We start from the raw sequence: 12,900 nt of genomic DNA, 5'->3' as shown, positions 1-12,900 counted from the left end.
GTTACAGCAAAAAGGGTAATATTTATTCATATTTTCAGTATTTTTTGTTATTTTGTGGCTATTTTTAAATAGAAGGGAAGCAATCAAATTGCTTACAATTCCCCACCAACTACTGCGGGGCTGTGATATAGCAGGAGCAAATATAATACAGCATCTGTACACCTCAAGCTCTACACTCCAGAAGCGTCACTGTCACATTTTGACAAATTCCAGTCTCTAACGAGGAGCCTCTGCTGCTGAGCCAGAATCCTTTTCGGGTTCAACGGATGAGGTAGCCTCAGCAGGTAACTCTTCAGAAGATTTTACAACTGCAGACTCAGACTCCCCCTTATCAAGTTCTGAAACAGTGTCTACGTCTCCCACTTGGCTACTGGGAGGTTCAACGGTTTTGTTACCACCTGCCCTGTCTGTCACCTCAGGCTTCTCCTTTCCTCGGTTTTCTTCCTTCTCTCTACGAGACTCTCTATCTCTAGAATCTCTCTCTCTGTCTCGATGCCCACTAGAGCGTCTATTTCTCTCTTCCAAGTCTCTGTGCCTGTCCCGGTCAGGGCTCCTTCTTCCCCACTCTCTCCTTTCACGATTGCTATTATCTCTATCATCATTACGGTTCCCATACCGTTCCCGGTCATTTTCCACCCTATTTCCAAAAGATCTTCTTCCAAACCTCTCTTGGTCTCTACCTGAATTGAACTGCTGCCTGTTATCGTTTCTAAACGGTTGTGGTTGCTGCTGAGCCGGTGGCGGCTGCTGAGCTGGTGGCGGCTGCTGTGGCTGTGGCTGTGGCGGTGGCGGCTGCTGTGGCTGTGGCTGTTGCTGCCTCCCGTCTCTGTCTTCGGGACCCCCTGGGCCTGGCCCCGGGCCCCCAAGCCCTGGCATTCCCCCAGGCCTAACAAAGGGGCCATGCGGTGGAAAGGGGCCTTTCATTCCATGAGGTGGAGGCATTCCAAAGCCCCCGGGGCCTGGCGGTGGACCTCTATGCATCATGTGCGGTGGCATGGGACGAGGTGGCATCAAAGGAAATCGCTGTAAATGAGGTGGAGGCATTCCTGGAGGGCGCTGAAGTGGGATTAGGCCAGGTCGGGCACCAAGGAGACCAGTGGATGGTGCTTGGAGCCCAATTACAGGACCAGGTGCAACTCCTTGAGTACCTATAAAAGAGAGTAATAAAAATGTATATAAAATAATGCAGAAGATGGCATTCTGGTTTCAGCTGTTTCCTGTGGAGCCTGAATCAAAACGAAGTTCAACCCGGAATCTTCAAAGTTGTCTGCCAGTCTACCTGCGCAAAACTCAACGTGAGGCCAACAACCCATAGCATGTAGTCTTAAAGATAGATTACATACTATATAAAGACATATATTAGTGTGTAGATGATGAGGATCTAATAATGGTAGAGGTCAAAGTAAGATGGAAAAGGAAACTGCAATATACCAATTTTTGGAAAGAGTATGTCCATCACTAGTGGTTGGTAAAAATACTTAAAACACTCAAGACATTTGAGAAAGACAATGTACGGGTCCTCATGACACAAAGAGCTGAACTGTGCTATGTGAGCCAACTGAAGGCCATCTCAGGTGTACTCTTAGGAAATTTTACACTTTTAAGTCTTAACTTACTGGAAAAAAAATAGGGTCACTAACCCAGAAAATCCACTGCAGAGGGAGGTCTCCGATTCCATGTCATTAAAATGCCTTATTAAACGGTAAACATCACTTGAACAGTAAAGCTTATAAAATAAAGATCAACACACCAGTGGGGAGTTTATTTTTACAGGTCCTTTTTCAAAGCACACCCTAAGGCATAAACCTGCTAGGCCGAAATGATGGAATTATGCTGAAAAGTCCGGCCATTCACTTTCTATTCATTCCTCCTAAGGTGGCGAGACCAATGAAGTCGGTGCTGTTGAAGGTGACAAGGACTTCACTGGTTTTATTTCCTGTTTTCATGAGGGTTGGCTCAGGTTTTGTGTTAAGTCCTACAAATAAAACCACCCATCGTTTAAAACGATATGGCAAAATAGTACAGATTCGGTTTTGGTTCACCACTTCAGTAACAGAACGACATCATCCCCCTCTCTATTTCTTTGCAAATATCAACACCACAAGGCAAACACTATGACCAATACGAGTTACTCTAACAATGGAAAATGTTCCAGATATTGTCAGAATATATTATTTACCCATCTACTGCATGCAGAAAGGCCTTTGAGCAAGTTAGGGGCTATGACGCTCAACCACCGATGGTTAAGAGAAATGCTTTTGGGACACTGCTACCCAATACTTTAATAGGAAGTTTTCTTCCCCCTCCCCCGACAGCAGGTTATTTTATGTTGACAGAACCACTTCTTCATGTGTGCTTTAGCATACATTAAACAAGTCCTGCTTGCTCCTCAATTTTCTGTATCAGCAATACTAAACCTAAACAAGAGTTTCTACTTCAGTTTCGGATCCTCACAACATGTGGTCCAATCCTATTCTGTCCGATTTAAGGACTAACTAGAGTGGACCTGAAAAGCTACGTATACCAGTTTACAACTCACCAGCTGTGGTATTTACTTAAACACAATACCTTCTTTCAAATGCTTACAATGAAGTCTATTATGTCTGGTGAAATACAATCTCACTTAGGAATGACCTTGGACGTGTGCCTCAGAAACAGTACCTGCCTCTTGTGGAGATTAAGTGGGATAAAATACATAAGACCGAGCTCAGAGCCTCGTCCACAGTTAAATGCTGAAATTTTCACATCTATCTTGACAGATGATAAATATCCTAACATTAAATATCTGACTTTGCAAAACTGAATGCATTTTTCATTTACGATAGGATCTTATTAACCTCTTGTGGTCGGTCCCCCAATACCCACCACAGTTTAAAGTCCAGCACTTGACAGTTGGGAAAAATGTGAATACACCGAGCTTCTACGTGTCAGGTCTTAATTTTAAAAATGCAAATGACTTCAGTAAGAAGCTAGAAATTATGAAGTGGATAAATGAAGCAAAGACCTAGTTGCTTCACACACTCTTCAGACGTTCCTTAGGAAAACCCCAATGAACATATACAGAACCACCACCTACATACTGTATTTCAGATTGAATAAATCCAATGGCAAACTTATTCCTAGTGTTTAGTAAACATTTACGGAGTGCATACCATACAGTGGGACAGCAGAAGCCCCTAAGATATGTCCTTGCTCTCACTTTTAAAAGGAATCAGTACTGGGGCGCCTGGATGGCTCACTCAGTTGAGCATCCAACTCTTGATTTCGTCTCAGGTCACGATCTCACAGTTCGAGAGTTCAAGCCCCGAGTTGGGCTCTGTGCTGACAATGTGGAGCCTGCTTGGATTCTCTCTCTAACCCATCCCCACTCACTAGCTCTCTCAAAATAAGCAAAGATTAAAAAAAAGTTAAAATAAAAGGAATCCGTGCCAACATTTCCAGACTATACCTCAAAACAACATAAAATGTATGTACCCCATTACTGCCCTTTAAACAAAGAAATCCTGCACAGATGCACTTAAACAAATTGAACTTTACTTTCCCACCAGTCCTTAAGGAGTAAAATGACCACTGAGGTGGGATTAGGCCTTTTTCAGAGATTTGAGTACTTGTTTATAGGGTGAAGAGACCAATGCCAAATTTTTAAGTAACACTAGAAAAATGTGGAAGAGGTTCAAAGCATCTTATTGTTGTTAAAGAATTAAGTTCAGATGAACCTTTAAGAGGAAACGATGACTCTTACAGGACAATGGAAAGGTCCTGTTTCTTGATTTACCCAGGAAGACTGGCTTCCTCAGCTACCAATCTGACAGTGGCCAAAGGATGTATGGCCACCTCACCCTTGTGCCAATCAGACAAAATGGGCAATCATTCTCCATAAAATATAAACCTGTCTCTAGGAACGCAGCTCTTAAGTCCTTCATAACAGGCATCTGAGAGTGCACGAACATCGATTTGATAGGGTTAACATTTAGAGTCATGTATTTAAACTACCTACAAAGCAGTATTTTTATACAGCAAAATTATTGCCTAATTTGATTCTGTATGTGTGGATATTTGTATTCGCCTAATACTATACACTCAAATCCCTTCCCTCATTTGTAAATAAGTGGATTTCCTTTTAATCCTTCATGAACCAACATTTACAGATTCCCCTGACAGAATATCCAACCCCATAGTCCTAAACGTTGGCTTTCAGGCCACAAAAGTGATAAAAGTGTGGATTACAATTTTTTTTTTTTTCTGTAGTGGACAAGTATTGCTTTAATAAGTTATATTTAACTAAAAATATACCAGGTGGCATAAAGCCCTAGATAGGCATGCTAGCTGAATTTCATTTTTAATTAGAAAGCAGACGTTATGCATATTCAATGGACTGTATAGTGAGTTACCCAGGTCTAAAGGGCATTCAAAGCAATTATTCATTTTATCTGGAAGTATGACGTGCAATGTCACTGCCAAGTTTTCTAGAGTTGCAAGTTAAAAAGAATTCACACATATTGGACATCTGAACTTTATTAACTCATTTCATGTGCTGAAGATAAAACAAGGCCCTCTCCTTTAAACAGGACATAGCCTAAGTAGAAAGAAACTGCTGGAAGAGATGGCACGAGCTAGTATTGGTGACAGAGGTGGAAGTGATTAAGCTGGTGGGCATGAGTCTGAGTGCAAGTCCTAGAGCGTTTGAATAGGGTCTTGAAAGAAAGGGCGGAAAGACATCACTGGTCAAGAGAACTGCAACAGAATGCCTTTTGCCAAGAGAGAAACAAATACAGAAGATGAGGTTTGTTACTGAAGTAGCAGGAAAGAATTTGTGTAAATACAAATTACTATCAATTAAAGAAAAAAAGAGGTTCATAAGGCTGAGCAGGCAGGCCAGGGCAATTCAGAAGTGTTACATGCCACAAGAAGAAACCTGGGACTTACCAAGAAATTTTTTGCAGGGATGATCCCGTGTTCATTTTTGAAAGAACTTTCTAGCAAGCAGTGTACAGGAAAGGAAGGGAAAGACACTGGAGAGCAGGTTGACTCTCACTCTCAGAATCTAGGGTACAGAAATGAGAGACTGAACAGAAACAGAGGTGACAGAGAGGAGGTACAAAGCTCTCTGCTCTGAATAAGTGGATGGAAGCATCAATACAACGCAGGAATTTAAGAAAAGAAGCTATTTTGGGAGACAGATGACAAATTTCATTCCCTCCACCCCGCCCCCCGCCCCACCCCCCCACCAAATTTCTGAAAGTTAGAGGGGCCTGGCTTAGATCTGGTGGAAACGTGAAGAAACTGGCATGTATACCTAGAGTTCACAAGAGTCACAGTGTTACCCACAGCACAGGCAGGAAAAAGGGAATTCAGACCTGGGAAACACCACCTTAGAGACTCTGAGATTCCTAACACAGTAAGATTTTAATGCAGAAAAAGGTGACAGCCGCAAGTATCTGTATTCAAATTTGAAGACGAATGAGAAATATACTGCACTTTAACTCAAAATAACCAAGACTTAACTGTGGATATTCCAATGATGAGCCCCAAACCAGTCATTTCACCATTAAAAAACAAAAGATTAAAGGGGAGGTGACTGCTATCTAGAGCAAAGACGTTCAGAATTGTGTGAAATAAAGAACAAGTGTGTTAAAAGGCTGAAGGGGCAGTGAGGGGGCGGGGGGTGACTGGGATCATGGTTGGAGTCCAATGTGGACCTTGAAATCTCAGGAGAACATAAATAAGGGCTGCAAATAGGATCTTTCTGCCAAGTACCACAGTGCGTGGGGACAGGGAGACACACAAAGGTTACAACTAAATACTGTGGGTGTGACCAACTGCCTCAGTCATAGTTGGACGCTCTTCAAGAGGATATAGGGGCACCTGGGTGGCTCAGTCGGCTAAGCATCCCAACTCTTTGTTTCAGCTCAGATCTCATGATTGGTTGAGTTCGAGCCCCATGTTGGGCTCTGCGTTGGCAGCACAGAGCCTGTTTGGGATTCTCTCTCCCTCTGCCCCTCCTGCATGTTTTCTTTCAAAATAATAAACAAACTTAAAAAAAAAAAAAAAAAAGAGGATGTAAAGTGGAATCTTTTAAGGAGAGCAAGGACTTGCTAGGTGAAAAGGGGAGGGAAGAGAGGAGGAGGAGAAAAGGTGGACGGGACATCTAAATACCTCTTCTACAATCTTGTCCTCCAATCTACCAAAGTCGCTGCCTCTAGGAAGTCCTGCACCTTTCATTACCAACATGTCCTCAACTGCAAGCACCCTAACTCTCCAACCTCCTTCCTAGAATCATTTTTGATCCCGTGAGAGTCAGGCCCCCACAGTACCCTTCAATGTCTTTACTTTCCTCCTTACCTGCCTCAGAGTCCGCGGTTCCCCCTCACCACAGTTGTCTGGTAAAACCTCAATGGTTTTGAATGCAACTCTTCTACCCAATCTGTACACAGACAGGGCTGGGGGTCACCCCACCCCCAACACATCGACCGGCCTCATTTTGAGTTTATAACCTCAACCACAAGTGCTTCCTTAATTCTGGTTAGTGATCCTAATTTTCCTAGGCAGCTCACATTCTCATTTCCCTAGACGTCTACTTCACGTGCTCATGTTTCTCCTCAATCCTGTCTACCCTTAGGGGGTTTTAGAACAAATCCAGGGAGATAAAATTTACGTAGTTTACAATTCACCCATATAAAGTGCCTAATTCAATGGGTTATAGTGTCTTCAGAGTTGGGCAACCATCACAATGTTTAGGATATTTTCATTACCTCAAAAAACCAAGTTCTGTATCACCCCCCATTTCCCTGTGATCGCCCCACGCCTCCCTCCAGGCAACCACATACCCTGGTTTCTGTGTCTCTACATCTGCCTATGCTGTACGTTTCATATGGATGGAGTCATACGATATGTGATGCTCTGTGACTGGCTTCTTTCACTTAGTGTATGTTTTCAAGGTTCATCCATGTTGCAGCGTGTACAAGTGCTTCCGTTTTTTAAATTACCAAGTACTATTCCATCATAGGGATATACCGCAATTTTATTTATCCTGTCCGGTTTACCATGAAAAAAAAAAAAAAAGGTTTTTGGAAAAAAGACTTTTTCATTCACTTACCCACCACCCCACCTACCAATTTACCTGTACCTGTATCCATATGACTCCTTCTGTCTGAGAACAGCTATGCTCCAAGGATTAAGTCCTTTATTCAAACCCTGAACCGATGCCCTCTTACCTACATAAGGGTTATCAGCTTAGCCAACACCTCTTCTTTCCTGCAGCAAAAATTTCCCCTCTGATTTTCCAGTAATAAAGATGCTGTAGTTTCACCCATCTTTTAGAAATAAAAACAAAAACTCCCTTACCTTGCCATCTCTTTCCAACTTTCACCTCATTTTGCTGTTCCTCTATATAACAAATCTCCTCAAAGAAATGCCCAAAATCACTGTATCCATTTCCTCACCTTCCATTCTCTCCTGCCCCTGTGTAACTGGGCTTTTGGATCCATTATTCTGAGGAAATCACATTTCTAAGGTTACCCAAGAGGCTTCATTCTGCTAAACCCAGGCAGCAAGTTCCAGTGCTCTCCCCAAGCCACCTATGTGACTGATGGTTGATCGCTCCCCCTCCTTCCTAGGAACTCTTATTTGGCTGCCAGAAAAGCCCCTCTACTTTCGCTGCGCCTTCCAGTATCCTCTGCTGAACAGAGCAGTGGTTAAAACCACCGGTGTCGGAGCAATGCTGGCTGAAATTCCGACTTCACCACTTGTAGCTGTTCACCTGGGCAGGCTACTCAGCTTGGTGCTTCAGCCTCCCCATCTAGAAAACGGGGGTAACTGTACTTACCTCTTAGGGCTGTTAACGTTCAAATGACTCACACATACAAACTCTTCGCCAGAGTTCCTGGCATCTGGAACTATGTCTGTCTTAGTTCTCAGTATTGTATTCTCAACGGCTAAGTTGCTGAAGTTTTCCTAGGCTCATCCCGCTCACTGTATTTACGTTCCCTTCTTAAGTAATCACTGGCTCCTGTGGCTTTGCTGATCGTTTGCGGAGGATATCTGGAATTATATCTCAACTGTATTCAAGTTGTTTACTTATCATCTGCACCTGAATTTCAAAGTTAAAATAGCCAACCTTTTAACTCGATATCCCCTCTGCAGATCCAGTCCTCCTTGACATTTGCCCATCTCAGAAATGGAGATTACATCCTATCAACTGCTCACATCAAATACTGAGCTCAATCTTGACTCCTTTCTCTCATACCCCACACTTAAGTAGTCAGCCAATTAGGAAGGCCCTATCTTTAAAATAAATTCGACGTCCAACCACTTCATTTCCTCCACTGCGCCACCCCAATGCAAGCAGTTAGCCTGCACCTCTTCTACTGCGACGGCATCCGAACTAGGTCCTCTTTCCACTCTTAACCAACTCCTAGAGTCTGGTGTCTACGTAATAGCCATTACCCTTTATAAAGTATACATAAGACTGAAACTACAACATTCCCCACTGCACACTCAACCTGGCCCTTGCCAACCTTCTCTAAACTCATAGCCTGCAACTCTTTTCTTTGTTCATCCTGCTCCAGCCACACTGGCACCCTGTGGTCCCTCAAACAAGCCAAGTTCACTCACAATTCAGGCCTCCTTTTGTTCTTCTACCTCAACTATCTTTTCTCTGTATTTCCATGGCTTTCCCCCATCATTTCTCTCCATACTACCTCCTTAGATGCCCTCCTGGGCCATACATATACCATTTAAAATAGAACATCCCATGTGACACTCCTCCAATTCCCTAAGTGTTCTCTGCTTTACTCTTCATCATAGGATTATCTCCATGTGAAGTTATTAGTTTATTATCTAAGTCCCTACTAGAATATAAGCTCTAGGAAGACAGGCTTTGTCTTGTTCATTCAGGTATCTCTAGTACCCAGAAGGATACCTGGCACACAGTGGCTACTGAATAAAATACACATAGAATGTATGAATGGCAGTGGCAGAAGTGATGACCAAATTCTTCAAGGAGAAAATATCTCTCAGGCTGCAAGAGCAGAGGCTAGAAGGTCCAGGTCTCTCCCCCAGGGCGGTGGCTTTCCATTGTTAACCTACAAAGATCTGAAATTTATTTTGAGAAATTCTGCAATTTTCTTTAACTACCTCCTTTTCTGTTTCTAGTTGGCAGCTTGACATTTTTTGATCTGATCCAAATAAAATGTCACTGTGGCATTTGCATGAGCCTAAAATGAAATCCCACACAAGGAAAAAATATATCAACCACTCTTATCTCTCCCACCAATGCCCTAAGATCCCTAAGCATGCATATATATGTGTGTGTATATATATATGCATATAATGTATATATACATGCATATAATTTTTAAAAACCATTGCTTTTCTTCATCCGAGACATTCAGAAAATTGCAGTAACAGTGCAACCCATACATGTATTTCCTTTGCCTAGATTTCATTGTTTATTAACATCTGGAGCATAACTATTTTGAAAAGGCTCCCAGGCAATTCTTGCAGTAGGCACTATGTTGGGAGCTGAAGAGAACAAGAGTAAGGAGCTAGTTTTCAAAGAATGAGAAAGCACATTTTAGATAGTATTATACATTAAGATTACACCAAAAAAAATGGTGCTTAGGAGGTTAATGAGAAATCTTTAACAGAAATTTGAGTTTTTAATAATATATAATGCAAATATATGGGAGAGGTGTATCTATTTTTAGCAGAGGGGTACATTATGTTTTGCTGAAATCCAATACACGAAAACCAGAATTTCAGATAAAGAGAAATCAGAGACAGATTATTTTAAAATGACTCCTTGGCTTTTTGCAAAATTATGCACAATAGGTTTTGTCTGGTCAACTTCCCTACAGTTCATTTGTAGTGACTTTTTAGAATTTGTATACCAATTGCTATGTTACCGTAACTGGCAAAATGGAACAACTCTAAAAGAGTTGCACTATTTGAGTCAAGAAGTTTCGAATAAACAATTAACCTATCACTGAATGAGATTTTCGACAGGGAATGTTACTTTCAATGTTAGCTGGAAAAAATCTTACCTGAAATTCTTCACAGCCACATCTTTGTCTACCAAAATCAATCTAGAGCCCAGAGTCCCTGCCCCTCCCACCTTCCTCAGGCCCAAAGTGATGTATGTCGGAGAGATTTAAATTTAAGAGAGACTCCAGGCTGGAGTTCTATAGCCCAGGAAGCACAGAGGGACATGGAGACAACGTGATAAGCAGTTTTCAAGTTTCTGTATAAGACCTTCCCTGTAGGTTTCATCTGAAGTACCTCATCTTCTGAGAAAATATAGGGTATTCGTCCATAAATTTAAATCCAAGGCAAGTATCTGTTGTGGATTAATAGTTATTAATTACCCACTGTATCCACTGAACAATGTTATATACTATATTGAAGGTACTGTGATGACTATTTGGGAACCATTTCTACTATATAACACTAGTGGAATAATTACCAGTGTAATATTTAGAGTGCCAATTTGAGTATTTTAGAGCTTTGAAAGAACATCTTATAGGATAAATAAAGTCAACAGATTTTGGGGGGGGGGGTACCAAAACAAATACCTAGTAGACCCCTCTAGACTATAATTTAAAATAACCAAACATTATAGCAAAGTTCACAATAAGAAAAAATACTAACATGTAGCAGTTGTATTAAAAGTTAGGTATTATCATTAAAAAAACACTTTCCAAAGGATTTTCTTCAGGTTTTCTTTGAATGTTATTCACACTAGATTGGTGCTCTAATGTTCTAATTTAAATGTTGTTAAAAAGTACTAACTATAAAAAAAAAAAAAAAAGGCAAAATTCTGGCAGAGAAATCCAAGCTAAGTGAAATCACCACAAATCAAGTATCAATTTTAAAGTAATTATAGAACGTGATGGTAAAACTATTCACCTTCTAGGCAGTTGTAAGGATCATAACTATTACAATAAAGCAAACATGCCTGTTTGATAATTCCAAACCAATTCTGTGCACATAATTTCTTGAAGTGTCCAAATTTGGGAACACTGACTCAAATGCCTACTGAGTTCATGCAGGGATGTGTAGAATCAAGCCTGAAGGGCATCACACCACTGTCTAACAATTCAGCCTGGAGGCCACCAATTTGTGACTTCTGCTTTAGATCTTTGGCAACAAAAAATACCAGTAAGTAGGAGGCAATCTTAGAACTACCCAATTCTTACAAATTTCACCATCATCTATAGCAGTGTGACAAAATTAGGAAGAATCTGCATATTAATAATTAATGAATACATATATCTGACAAGAGAAAAGGCTTTAATTTTCCACAAAAGGAATGAGTCCAAGTTACCATAATTTTTCCTTGAAAAGATATTCTGGATATACTGGTAACAGAGTAGAGATATGTAACACAAACAAACATTTTTTTGTGTATTTCTTTTTTATTGTCTGGAACACCAAAGTAATAACCCAAATTTCACATTTACAATGCACTTTTTTTTTTTTAATAAAAATGCTATACATATTAGAGATACACGTTATACAAAAGTTTTTGAAAAGTAAACACATACACTTATACAGTAAAGAGAATAAACCGAATTGCTATTATCATTAATATTCCTTCTCTCCTAAATGATCAACCACTGTAGACAGTTACCGACAGCTTTTATGAAACCATCACTATTCTAACTAGCTATCTTGGTGTGTGAGGGACTAAGAATGGATTTCTTTAAAATGACGTGATAATGAATTATTACCGTGCATCATATAACTTCATATGTTCAGATTATCAGTTACTAAAATAATCAGAATCCCTACAACATGGAGGTTTAGTTCTCTACAAACACGGTAGCATGGGCTACCTCGGCCCAACTCCAGAAACAGGTAGTCCTCACTTCCAGACCAACACCCCACACTTACATCTGATCACTCGGAAAATTCCTTAAGCCAAAGCATCCTTGCAGCACTCATTGCCTCCTCCCAGTATAATCAGCCTTACTACTAAGTTTTGGGAGATCTGTTGAACATTTGTTTGGTCCCCGCTACTTTAAAAGTATCACTATTACCATGTTTCAATAATTAAATCCAAGAACTCAGTTAAGTCTCAAGGATAGGTTCACCTCCCCTTACAAGAAAATTATCTGAATACTGTTAATAAGAAGAATATAGATATCATATTGTGCTAGTTCAGTGAAATACCACTATGACTAGCATATATTTTCTCAGTACAACTGCTGGAACTTTAAGATGTGTGAATTTCTGACCTGGTCTAATCTACCATGAAAAGATCTAAGGCAACTATGTCAAGATGCATTTTTTCCTAAAAAGCTTGCTTCCTCTGCCAACAAACAAAACAATTTAAAACGAATCATAGCTAAAGTGATATAATTTTAGAATTTCAAAGTATAGATATTCTTCTCTAGGTATTCTAAGTATCACTTAGAACACTCCTTACCTGTAATAAGCACCCACCATTCATGAACAGCCTACCCTGTGGCAGGCTCCGTGTGTCAGTTGTTTTATATACACAGGCCCAGTCAATCACCACAACACCCTGGTGTGTCATTTTTATTCTTTTTTTTTTTTTTTAAACAGATGAAGAAACTGGAGTTTCATATCCCCTTCTAGGCTTAAAGGTTTCTGGTACAGCATAGCATTTCTTTTTATTATCATAAGAGAAAACATTAGAGCACCAAGAGGAAACTTGAAACCATCTTAGTTCTAATATTCTGTGAACCTGGTTAACAGCAACAACATCCCACCCTGATCAGCCATCCTTCTGTGCTGCAATACTGCCATGTGATTATTGCATTCCTTTATCAAAATGATGCAACTATGATTACTCTTTTGGATAAATCCTCCTTTATTTGCCCATGCATTAAGGTCTCCTTTCTCTAAAAGGTCAAAATCTACGGGATATTCTTTTCA

General features: G+C 40.6%; 1 protein-coding gene across 6 annotated transcripts in view; it reads right to left on the bottom strand.

Annotated features, from left to right (window-relative positions):
• The window catches only part of SCAF4 (SR-related CTD associated factor 4), a 59,969-nt gene continuing 47,069 nt past the window's right edge, over positions 1-12,900 (bottom strand). For all 6 annotated transcript variants that reach the window (XM_042903558.1, XM_042903563.1, XM_042903559.1 and 3 more), the window contains exon 20: positions 1-1,148. In XM_042903558.1, coding sequence (XP_042759492.1) covers positions 217-1,148 — 932 coding nt within the window. In that variant the 3' untranslated portion in view covers positions 1-216. The remainder of the gene's footprint in view (positions 1,149-12,900) is intronic.

This window comes from Panthera leo, chromosome C2, assembly GCF_018350215.1.
Source record: "Panthera leo isolate Ple1 chromosome C2, P.leo_Ple1_pat1.1, whole genome shotgun sequence".
Taxonomy (NCBI): Eukaryota; Metazoa; Chordata; class Mammalia; order Carnivora; family Felidae; genus Panthera; species Panthera leo.
Note: the sequence above shows the minus strand (reverse complement) of the source record. Positions and strands in the feature narration are given on the sequence as shown.